At 47.0% G+C, this 12,933-nt stretch overlaps 1 protein-coding gene across 1 annotated transcript in view; it reads right to left on the bottom strand.

The window, feature by feature from the left end:
* tut4 (terminal uridylyl transferase 4) overlaps positions 1-9,317 on the bottom strand; it is a 112,175-nt gene extending 102,858 nt beyond the window's left edge. The window contains exons 1-5 of the mRNA XM_072438270.1: positions 9,302-9,317; positions 7,461-7,574; positions 5,731-5,899; positions 5,544-5,656; positions 1,823-1,939 (exon numbers count right to left, since the gene is read on the bottom strand). Coding sequence (XP_072294371.1) covers positions 1,823-1,939; positions 5,544-5,656; positions 5,731-5,899; positions 7,461-7,553 — 492 coding nt within the window. The 5' untranslated portion in view covers positions 7,554-7,574; positions 9,302-9,317. The remainder of the gene's footprint in view (positions 1-1,822; positions 1,940-5,543; positions 5,657-5,730; positions 5,900-7,460; positions 7,575-9,301) is intronic.
* Between the last annotated feature and the right edge of the window lie 3,616 nt (positions 9,318-12,933).

Here is a 12,933-nt window from a genome sequence, read left to right on the forward strand (position 1 = left end):
GAACGTGGAGATGGAACACGAGAACGTGGAGATGGAACACGAGAACGTGGAGATGGAACACGAGAACGTGAAGATGGAACACGAGAACATGAAGATGGAACTCGAGAACATGGAGATGGAACACGAGAACATGGAGATGGAACACGAGAACATGAAGATGGAACACGAGAACATGAAGATGGAACACGAGAACATGGAGATGGAACACGAGAACATGGAGATGGAACACGAGAACACGAAGATGGAACACGAGAACATGAAGATGGAACACGAGAACATGGAGATGGAACACGAGAACATGAAGATGGAACACGAGAACATGGAGATGGAACACGAGAACATGGAGATGGAACACGAGAACATGGAGATGGAACACGAGAACATGAAGATGGAACACGAGAACATGAAGATGGAACACGAGAACACGGAGATGGAACACGAGAACACGGAGATGGAACACGAGAACACGGAGATGGAACACGAGAACATGACGATGGAACACGAGAACATGAAGGAACACAAGAACATGGAGATGGAACACAAGAACATGGAGATGGAACACGAGAACATGGAGATGGAACACGAGAACATAAAGGAACACGAGAAAATGAAGGAACACAAGAACATGAAGATGGAGCTCGAGAACATGAAGATGGAACACGAAGATGGAATTCGAGAACATGGAGATGGAACACGAGAACATGAAGATGGAACTCGAGAACATGAAGATGGAACACGAGAACATGGAGATGGAACACGAGAACATGAAGATGGAAGACGAGAACATGAAGATGGAACACGAGAACATGAAGATGGAACACGAGAACACGGAGATGGAACACGAGAACATGAGGGAACACGAGAACATGAAGATGGAACACGAGAACATGAAGATGGAACACGAGAACACGGAGATGGAACACGAGAACATGAGGGAACACGAGAACATGAAGGAACACGAGAACATGAAGATGGAACACGAGAACATGAAGATGGAACACGAGAACACGGAGATGGAACACGAGAACATGAGGGAACACGAGAACATGAAGGAACACGAGAACATGAAGATGGAACACGAGAACATGAAGATGGAACACGAGAACACGGAGATGGAACACGAGAACACGGAGATGGAACACGAGAACATGAAGATGGAACACGAGAACATGAAGATGGAACACGAGAACATGAAGATGGAACACGAGAACATGAAGATGGAACACGAGAACATGAAGATGGAACACGAGAACATGACGATGGAACACGAGAACATGACGATGGAACACGAGAACATGACGATGGAACACGAGAACACGGAGATGGAACACGAGAACATGAAGATGGAACACGAGAAGCAGATCCATTAATTGACTAAAAGGAGAAAGTATCAGTTTAACACAGAAAAGTACAAGAAAACATTTATGTAAAAAATACAGATAAAACTCACAAATCTACAATCGATTAATGCAACTTCAACTCCATCATCTGATTAAGCAACTGATCAGCTGTAAGGTTCACTATGTGTGCTTAACAGCTGTAAGGTTAATGTGGATGTGTGTTCTCTGCAGCTGTAAGGTTCACCCCAATGTATGATCTGGGCAACTGTAAGGTTTACCTTAATGTGTGCTCTGATCAGCTGTACGGTTCACCCTGAAGTGTGTTCTGAACAGCTGTAAGGTTCACCCTGAAGTGTTTTCTGTTCAGCTGTAAGGTTGGCTCTGATCATCTGTGGTCAGCTGTAAGGTTCACCCTGAAGTGTGTTCTGACCAACTGTAAGGTTGGCTCTGACCAGCTGAAAGGTTGGCTCTCAGCTCTTTACCGTGATGTTCTTCTTGTGGCGCTTCTCCTTGATGTGCTTGTGTGCTCCCTGGATGTTCTCGATGTGGACGGAGCAGAGGCGACACAGATACTGGTAGTTTGGATAATCTGGAGACGCCTGGAATGAGAACAAATGTTTCAAATGGAACTAAATGCATAAAAGTTTAGGAGATTATGAAAGCTCTAAATACATGTACTCTTGCCTAGCTCTTTCTAGACACTCAAATATGCTTCAAGTTGCATGATTCTTTCTACACAGCTATCCTGGGGCAGACCGAGGCAAACCATTCACACACGGCAAATTGTGACACATTTTTATTAAAAAAAATCAGAACAGAATCAGAAAAGAATTATTACCATTTGGTGTTACGGTGCAACATATGATGGCTCTCGACACCCGCACGTCCGTCAACCACCGTCCAGCCTCCTGCTGGTGCCAGAGTCAGGACTAAACATGGACCGGCCTCCTGCTGGTGCCAGAGTCAGGACTAAACATGGACCGGCCTCCTGCTGGTGCCCAGAGTCAGGACTAAACATGGACCGGCCTCCTGCTGGTGCCAGAGTCAGGACTAAACATGGAGCGGCCTCCTGCTGGTGCCAGAGTCAGGACTAAACATGGACCGGCCTCCTGCTGGTGCCAGAGTCAGGACTAAACATGGACCGGCCTCCTGCTGGTGCCAGAGTCAGGACTAAACATGGACCGGCCTCCTGCTGGTGCCAGAGTCAGGACTAAACATGGACCGGCCTCCTGCTGGTGCCAGAGTCAGGACTAAACATGGACCGGCCTCCTGCTGGTGCCAGAGTCAGGACTAAACATGGACCGGCCTCCTGCTGGTGCCCAGAGTCAGGACTAAACATGGCCTCCTGCTGGTGCCAGAGTCAGGACTAAACATGGCCTCCTGCTGGTGCCAGAGTCAGGACTAAACATGGCCTCCTGCTGGTGCCAGAGTCAGGACTAAACATGGCCTCCTGCTGGTGCCAGAGTCAGGACTAAACATGGACCGGCCTCCTGCTGGTGCCCAGAGTCAGGACTAAACATGGCCTCCTGCTGGTGCCAGAGTCAGGACTAAACATGGCCTCCTGCTGGTGCCAGAGTCAGGACTAAACATGGCCTCCTGCTGGTGCCAGAGTCAGGACTAAACATGGCCTCCTGCTGGTGCCAGAGTCAGGACTAAACATGGCCTCCTGCTGGTGCCAGAGTCAGGACTAAACATGGCCTCCTGCTGGTGCCAGAGTCAGGACTAAACATGGCCTCCTGCTGGTGCCAGAGTCAGGACTAAACATGGCCTCCTGCTGGTGCCAGAGTCAGGACTAAACATGGCCTCCTGCTGGTGCCAGAGTCAGGACTAAACATGGCCTCCTGCTGGTGCCAGAGTCAGGACTAAACATGGCCTCCTGCTGGTGCCAGAGTCAGGACTAAACATGGCCTCCTGCTGGTGCCAGAGTCAGGACTAAACATGGCCTCCTGCTGGTGCCAGAGTCAGGACTAAACATGGCCTCCTGCTGGTGCCAGAGTCAGGACTAAACATGGCCTCCTGCTGGTGCCAGAGTCAGGACTAAACATGGCCTCCTGCTGGTGCCAGAGTCAGGACTAAACATGGCCTCCTGCTGGTGCCAGAGTCAGGACTAAACATGGCCTCCTGCTGGTGCCAGAGTCAGGACTAAACATGGCCTCCTGCTGGTGCCAGAGTCAGGACTAAACATGGCCTCCTGCTGGTGCCAGAGTCAGGACTAAACATGGCCTCCTGCTGGTGCCAGAGTCAGGACTAAACATGGCCTCCTGCTGGTGCCAGAGTCAGGACTAAACATGGCCTCCTGCTGGTGCCAGAGTCAGGACTAAACATGGCCTCCTGCTGGTGCCAGAGTCAGGACTAAACATGGCCTCCTGCTGGTGCCAGAGTCAGGACTAAACATGGCCTCCTGCTGGTGCCAGAGTCAGGACTAAACATGGACCGGCCTCCTGCTGGTGCCCAGAGTCAGGACTAAACATGGCCTCCTGCTGGTGCCAGAGTCAGGACTAAACATGGCCTCCTGCTGGTGCCAGAGTCAGGACTAAACATGGCCTCCTGCTGGTGCCAGAGTCAGGACTAAACATGGCCTCCTGCTGGTGCCAGAGTCAGGACTAAACATGGACCGGCCTCCTGCTGGTGCCCAGAGTCAGGACTAAACATGGCCTCCTGCTGGTGCCAGAGTCAGGACTAAACATGGCCTCCTGCTGGTGCCAGAGTCAGGACTAAACATGGCCTCCTGCTGGTGCCAGAGTCAGGACTAAACATGGCCTCCTGCTGGTGCCAGAGTCAGGACTAAACATGGCCTCCTGCTGGTGCCAGAGTCAGGACTAAACATGGCCTCCTGCTGGTGCCAGAGTCAGGACTAAACATGGCCTCCTGCTGGTGCCAGAGTCAGGACTAAACATGGCCTCCTGCTGGTGCCAGAGTCAGGACTAAACATGGCCTCCTGCTGGTGCCAGAGTCAGGACTAAACATGGCCTCCTGCTGGTGCCAGAGTCAGGACTAAACATGGCCTCCTGCTGGTGCCAGAGTCAGGACTAAACATGGCCTCCTGCTGGTGCCAGAGTCAGGACTAAACATGGCCTCCTGCTGGTGCCAGAGTCAGGACTAAACATGGCCTCCTGCTGGTGCCAGAGTCAGGACTAAACATGGCCTCCTGCTGGTGCCAGAGTCAGGACTAAACATGGCCTCCTGCTGGTGCCAGAGTCAGGACTAAACATGGCCTCCTGCTGGTGCCAGAGTCAGGACTAAACATGGCCTCCTGCTGGTGCCAGAGTCAGGACTAAACATGGCCTCCTGCTGGTGCCAGAGTCAGGACTAAACATGGCCTCCTGCTGGTGCCAGAGTCAGGACTAAACATGGCCTCCTGCTGCACTCTACCCTTTTATGTCTTTATTGGTTTTGTGATTTTAATGCACTTTTTCCTGTCGTGTGAAGCACTTTGAATTGCGTACGAATCGTGCTTTAGAAATAAACATAGACCTATCGTTCAATAAATGTAGACGTAACAATACTTTTTGTGTACAACTTTTACTTTGCTCTCATTAACACGTTTCAATTAAAGGTGGTATGGAAAAAAAAATTCTGCAAATTTGTTATTTTTCCTCGTGGCGTGGATAAATCATTTGTCGTGCCACATATCAATCATAAAACGCACCTGTCGTTCACCTGCAGCCGCGTCAGGCTCGTTCCCACGTTTCCGCGTGCCTAAGCACATGGATCTATCATAATATAGTTCCCTCAGTGTACGGAGCAAAATGAAGACAGAGAAAGACAGTTTGAGCTGGCGCAGAAGTGGACAGAAATCTACGGGAGACGAGAGATGTGATGCGATCTGTTGCGCTAATAAACAAACACACGTGTGTGTTGTATCAGTCCACACGGGGGAGTGGCATGAGCACGGGGGAGTGGCATGAGCACGGGGGAGTGGCATGAGCACGGGGGAGTGGCATGAGCACGGGGGAGTGGCATGCGCACTTCCGCCTGCGTTCTCAAATCGCCGAAAAATCGTCCATACCGCCTTTAAATATAATGTATTTTAACAGACCCATTACAGCAGTTCCCTCGGTGGGCGTGTACTTTTGTGGGAGACAGATTAGGCCACGGTTATTTTATTACTTTAACACGCTAACCCTACTCTTACACTCACCTGCGCACTGCGTCTGCGGGTTAGGGTCATAATAGGGACGTAATAGGGTTAGTGTTATTTACCTTTGCGAGTCGGTGGATGTAATCTCGGTAAAGTCGCTCCTCGGCCTGTTTCAGACCCAGCTGCTGTTCAGTTAGACAAACATCCTGCAGGGGGCGCTCTGCTTCCCCCCTCACTGAAACAGAGAGTGTCCTGCAAGTGATTCATGCAGACATTTAGTCCTGGTCTTCAACCTGGTTCAGTCCAGACCTGGTGTAGGGTCAGGGTTAGTTGGTTGTGGGTCTGGGTTGGACTCGGTCCTGGACTCGGTCCTGGACTCGGTCCTGGACTCGGTCCTGGACTCGGTCCTGGACTCGGTCCTGGACTCGGTCCTGGACTCGGTCCTGGGGACTCGTCCGCCTCGAGTTCTCCGTCGCTCCTTCGTCACACAACAAAAAGACTATTAGAGCCAGAGAGCAAGAAGGTCACGGGTTGAATCCCAGGCCATCTGTGTTTGCATGTTCTCTTCATGTCTGGGTGGGTTTCCTCCATCAATTGAATCCTACAGTCCTGATCCGCGTCTGGACAAATATATCTGGATCTGGACCTGAGGAGACGCCACAGAGGCACTGAAGGGTCAAGGGTTAAGGACCCTAACCCTGTGGAACATGTATCACATTAGAACAGTTAAAGCTTCAGTGTGGAACATGTATCACATTAGAACAGTTAAAGCTTCAGTGTGGAACATGTATCACATTAGAACAGTTAAAGCTTCAGTGTGGAACATGTATCACATTAGAACAGTTAAAGCTTCAGTGTGGAACATGTATCACATTAGAACAGTTAAAGCTCCAGTGTGGAACATGTATCACATTAGAACAGTTAAAGCTTCAGTGTGGAACATGTATCACATTAGAACAGTTAAAGCTTCAGTGTGGAACATGTATCACATTAGAACAGTTAAAGCTTCAGTGTGGAACATGTATCACATTAGAACAGTTAAAGCTTCAGTGTGGAACATGTATCACATTAGAACAGTTAAAGCTTCAGTGTGGAACATGTATCACATTAGAACAGTTAAAGCTTCAGTGTGGAACATGTATCACATTAGAACAGTTAAAGCTTCAGTGTGGAACATGTATCACATTAGAACAGTTAAAGCTTCAGTGTGGAACATGTATCACATTAGAACAGTTAAAGCTTCAGTGTGGAACATGTATCACATTAGAACAGTTAAAGCTTCAGTGTGGAACATGTATCACATTAGAACAGTTAAAGCTTCAGTGTGGAACATGTATCACATTAGAACAGTTAAAGCTCCAGTGTGGAACATGTATCACATTAGAACAGTTAAAGCTTCAGTGTGGAACATGTATCACATTAGAACAGTTAAAGCTTCAGTGTGGAACATGTATCACATTAGAACAGTTAAAGCTTCAGTGTGGAACATGTATCACATTAGAACAGTTAAAGCTTCAGTGTGGAACATGTATCACATTAGAACAGTTAAAGCTTCAGTGTGGAACATGTATCACATTAGAACAGTTAAAGCTCCAGTGTGGAACATGTATCACATTAGAACAGTTAAAGCTCCAGTGTGGAACATGTATCACATTAGAACAGTTAAAGCTCCAGTGTGGAACATGTATCACATTAGAACAGTTAAAGCTTCAGTGTGGAACATGTATCACATTAGAACAGTTAAAGCTCCAGTGTGGAACATGTATCACATTAGAACAGTTAAAGCTTCAGTGTGGAACATGTATCACATTAGAACAGTTAAAGCTTCAGTGTGGAACATGTATCACATTAGAACAGTTAAAGCTTCAGTGTGGAACATGTATCACATTAGAACAGTTAAAGCTTCAGTGTGGAACATGTATCACATTAGAACAGTTAAAGCTTCAGTGTGGAACATGTATCACATTAGAACAGTTAAAGCTTCAGTGTGGAACATGTATCACATTAGAACAGTTAAAGCTCCAGTGTGGAGCTCTCACCTGGGCAGGGTTTGTTCTCCCTCGAGGTTCATCTCTGATTGGACGAACAGCCCTAGTCCCGCCCCTCTGCTGCATTCTGATTGGCTCGTTCATTCTGTTTAACTGTGTTGGAAACTGAAAAACACAAGCAGAACTTTGTCATTTGCTGTTCAATAGTCAGAAAGTAAAAGGCTCAAAATGTAATTCAATTGGTCTAGATTTTAAAGTAGGAGGGGCCAGATCTGTGTGTGGGCAGTTAATACCGCCTTCTTTTTTCCTTTTTTAAAGTGTGTTTTTAGTTTCACTTTGCACTTTCAGGATTCTAGCTCTATAAAAAATAAACCATTAGGCCTCAGTTATTTTATTACTTGGTTTACGGAGCCGCCGCACTTAGATTATTGATTTATACAATATAAATAAAATTAATTAATTATTATCAAATTGTTTTATAAAGTACTGCCGACAACGCAAAATAGCATTAAATGAAATATAAAAAGCAGTATGAAGTCAAAAGATAAGAGCTCGTGAAGCGTGAAAACCCTGCGCGGTCCCGGCGAGGGCACGCGCGCCTGTTTTCCTGTCTGCTGCGCGCCTTTATATCGCAAATATACATTTTAAACCCGTTTACCACATTTTCTCCAGCGCGTTTTGCTGTGACTAAGAGTGCACACTTAGAAGTGTGAGTTCTATCAATGTAAAACAGGCTAAATCTACTGTTACACGCTCCTGCGCGCCGCGTCTCCCCCTCTCCTCCCGTGGTGCTTTTTGGACAAACCCGGAAGAAAATATCTTTTGAAATTTAAATTATATTTATATTTTGTCCGCCTGTTCAATCTATTTCATTTACAATTCCGTAAAACCAAGTAATAAAATAACTACGGCCTTATTGGACTTAAAATTATTCACTTTTTATAACAATTGTGTTTTTAAATGAACTTTGAAACGAAAGTTTGAGATTCTGTGTCCAAAACATCTGTTGACTGTTGAGCTACTACTACTACTACTACTACTACTACTACTACTACTATTATAACTACTACTACTACTACTATTATAACTACTACTACTACTACTACTATAACTACTACTACTACTACTATTATTATAACTACTACTACTACTACTATTATTATAACTACTACTACTACTACTACTATTATTATAACTACTACTACTACTACTACTATTATTATAACTACTACTACTACTACTACTATTATTATAACTACTACTACTACTACTACTATTATTATAACTACTACTACTATTATTATAACTACTACTACTACTACTACTACTATTATTATAACTACTACTACTACTACTACTACTATTATTATAACTACTACTACTACTACTACTACTACTATTATTATAACTACTACTACTACTACTACTATTATTATAACTACTACTACTACTACTATTATTATAACTACTACTACTACTACTACTATTATTATAACTACTACTACTACTACTACTATTATTATAACTACTACTACTATTATTATAACTACTACTACTACTACTACTATTATTATAACTACTACTACTACTACTACTACTATTACTATTACTACTATTACAACTACTACTATAACTACTATTACTACTATTACTACTACTACTACTACAGTAACAGAGCTACTACTGACTTAAACTATAGTAAATATACAGAATAAGAGTCTCTGGTTGAACCATGGGTTAGGACTGTTCTCTCTTCCACGTCTGCAGTTTGTTTTCATCTCTCCTGCTGTAAAGCCCGGGTCGGTGCCGTTTCCGTACGTCCCCCGGTCTCACTCGTGTCTCACTTTGTCTCTCTTGTCCCGATTCCTCGGCCTTTCCCCTGCAGCTCTCACCGTTAAACCGCGTCGCTCCGGAGCCCTCTCCGGACACTCTCCGGTGCTCTCTCCGGTGCTCTCTCCGGTGCTCTCTCCGGTGCCCTCTCCGGACACTCTCCGGTGCCCTCTCCGGACACTCTCCGGTGCTCTCTCCGGTGCTCTCTCCGGTGCTCACTCCGGTGCCCTCTCCGGACACTCTCCGGTGCTCTCTCCGGTGCTCACTCCGGTGCCCTCTCCGGACACTCTCCGGTGCTCTCTCCGGTGCTCACTCCGGTGCCCTCTCCGGACACTCTCCGGTGCTCTCTCCGGTGCTCACTCCGGTGCCCTCTCCGGACACTCTCCGGTGCTCTCTCCGGTGCTCACTCCGCAGGTCAGCGGGGCCTCGGCGCAGCTGTGGCCGGCTGAGACGCGCTGTGGGCGGCCTCCGTGCTCCGAGGTACTCAGTGTTTTTCAAAGTCCAGTGTGCGACGCCATATTGGCTTTATGCTGCGGTGCATTCTGGGAACAACATGGGCGACGTCATAGATGGGGGCGCGGTCACAGATGGGGGCGCGGTCACAGCAGGGGGCGCGGTCACAGAAGGGGGCGCGGTCACAGAAGGGGGCGCGGTCACAGCGGTCCTGATGATGAGAAGTGTGCAGAGTTTTGAAGAAGCTGCAGTTTTCTGGAGGAATGGATGATGGAGGACGGAGACGAGATGAGACGAGTGTATCTGAGGTGTGAGGACAGTGAGAAGGACAGAAGACGAGACGAGTGTATCTGAGGTGTGAGGACAGTGAGAAGGACAGAAGACGAGACGAGTGTATCTGAGGTGTGAGGACAGTGAGAAGGACAGAAGACGAGACGAGTGTATCTGAGGTGTGAGGACAGTGAGAAGGACAGAAGACGACACAAGTGTATCTGAGGTGTGAGGACAGTGAGAAGGACAGAAGACTAGACGAGTGTATCTGAGGTGTGAGGACGGAGAGAAGGACAGAAGACGAGACGAGTGTATCTGAGGTGTGAGGACGGAGAGAAGGACAGAAGACGAGACGAGTGTATCTGAGGTGTGAGGACAGTGAGAAGGACAGAAGACGACACGAGTGTATCTGAGGTGTGAGGACAGTGAGAAGGACAGAAGACTAGACGAGTGTATCTGAGGTGTGAGGACAGTGAGAAGGACAGAAGACGAGACGAGTGTATCTGAGGTGTGAGGACAGTGAGAAGGACAGAAGACGAGACGAGTGTATCTGAGGTGTGAGGACAGTGAGAAGGACAGAAGACGAGACGAGTGTATCTGAGGTGTGAGGACGGAGAGAAGGACAGAAGACGAGACGAGTATATCTGAGGTGTGAGGACAGTGAGAAGGACAGAAGACGAGACGAGTGTATCTGAGGTGTGAGGACAGTGAGAAGGACAGAAGACGAGACGAGTGTATCTGAGGTGTGAGGACAGTGAGAAGGACAGAAGACGAGACGAGTGTATCTGAGGTGTGAGGACGGAGAGAAGGACAGAAGACGAGACGAGTGTATCTGAGGTGTGAGGACGGAGAGAAGGACAGAAGACGAGACGAGTGTATCTGAGGTGTGAGGACAGTGAGAAGGACAGAAGACGAGACGAGTGTATCTGAGGTGTGAGGACGGAGAGAAGGACAGAAGACGAGACGAGTGTATCTGAGGTGTGAGGACAGTGAGAAGGACAGAAGACGAGACGAGTGTATCTGAGGTGTGAGGACGGAGAGAAGGACAGAAGACGAGACGAGTGTATCTGAGGTGTGAGGACGGAGAGAAGGACAGAAGACGAGACGAGTGTATCTGAGGTGTGAGGACAGTGAGAAGGACAGAAGACGAGACGAGTGTATCTGAGGTGTGAGGACAGTGAGAAGGACAGAAGACGAGACGAGTGTATCTGAGGTGTGAGGACGGAGAGAAGGACAGAAGACGAGACGAGTGTATCTGAGGTGTGAGGACAGTGAGAAGGACAGAAGACGAGACGAGTGTATCTGAGGTGTGAGGACGGAGAGAAGGACAGAAGACGAGACGAGTGTATCTGAGGTGTGAGGACTCTTGACCTGAGGGGACGGGAGGACAGGAGGACAGGAGGACAGGAGGACAGGAGGACAGTGGAAGATACTAGATTTGGACCGGGTGGACTTCAGTTTTAGAGCTGTGGACTTTGAGAACCAGGAGAGGTTTGTGAAAAAGAAGTGGAGAGTTAGAACGGTCATCTGCGTAAAAATGATTGTGAATGCTGTGTTTAAAAAAGATTAACCACATGAATGTGGATGATGAAGACAAGGGGCCCCATGACAGAGCCCTGGGGGCCCAAGATAGAGCCCTGGGGCCCCAACAGAAACAGGGAATGAGTTGGATTTGTGAGATTTGAGTTGAACTGACTGTGACCTGAGAGATATGAAGTGAACGAGAGTTATGAAGTGAACGAGGGATATGAAGTGAACGAGAGTTATGAAGTGAACGAGGGATATGAAGTGAACGAGAGTTATGAAGTGAACGAGAGTTATGAAGTAAACGAGGGATATGAAGTGAACGAGAGTTATGAAGTGAACGAGGGATATGAAGTGAACGAGGGATATGAAGTAAACGAGAGTTATGAAGTGAACGAGGGATATGAAGTGAACGAGAGTTATGAAGTGAACGAGGGATATGAAGTGAACGAGAGTTATGAAGTGAACGAGGGATATGAAGTGAACGAGAGTTATGAAGTGAACGAGAGTTATGAAGTAAACGAGGGATATGAAGTGAACGAGAGTTATGAAGTGAACGAGGGATATGAAGTGAACGAGGGATATGAAGTAAACGAGAGTTATGAAGTGAACGAGAGTTATGAAGTGAACGAGAGTTATGAAGTGAACGAGGGATATGAAGTGAACGAGAGTTATGAAGTGAACGAGAGTTATGAAGTGAACGAGGGATATGAAGTGAACGAGGGATATGAAGTGAACGAGGGATATGAAGTGAACGAGAGTTATGAAGTGAACGAGAGTTATGAAGTGAACGAGGGATATGAAGTGAACGAGAGTTATGAAGTGAACGAGGGATATGAAGTGAACGAGAGATATGAAGTGAACGAGAGTTATGAAGTGAACGAGGGATATGAAGTGAACGAGAGTTATGAAGTGAACGAGAGTTATGAAGTGAACGAGAGTTATGAAGTGAACGAGGGATATGAAGTGAACAAGGGATATGAAGTGAACGAGAGTTATGAAGTGAACGAGAGTTATGAAGTGAACGAGGGATATGAAGTGAACGAGAGTTATGAAGTGAACGAGAGTTATGAAGTGAACGAGAGTTATGAAGTGAACGAGGGATATGAAGTGAACGAGGGATATGAAGTGAACGAGGGATATGAAGTGAACGAGAGTTATGAAGTGAACGAGGGATATGAAGTGAACGAGAGTTATGAAGTGAACGAGAGTTATGAAGTGAACGAGGGATATGAAGTGAACGAGAGTTATGAAGTGAACGAGAGTTATGAAGTGAACGAGAGTTATGAAGTGAACGAGAGTTATGAAGTGAACGAGGGATATGAAGTGAACGAGAGATATGAAGTGAACGAGGGATATGAAGTGAGCGAGGGATATGAAGTGAACGAGGGATATGAAGTGAACGAGGGATATGAAGTGAGCGAGGGATATGAAGTGAACGAGGGAT

This window comes from Eucyclogobius newberryi, unplaced genomic scaffold (assembly GCF_026437365.1).
Source record: "Eucyclogobius newberryi isolate DKJ021-1_F unplaced genomic scaffold, fEucNew1.0.hap1 SCAF_9, whole genome shotgun sequence".
Lineage (NCBI taxonomy): Eukaryota > Metazoa > Chordata > Actinopteri > Gobiiformes > Gobiidae > Eucyclogobius > Eucyclogobius newberryi.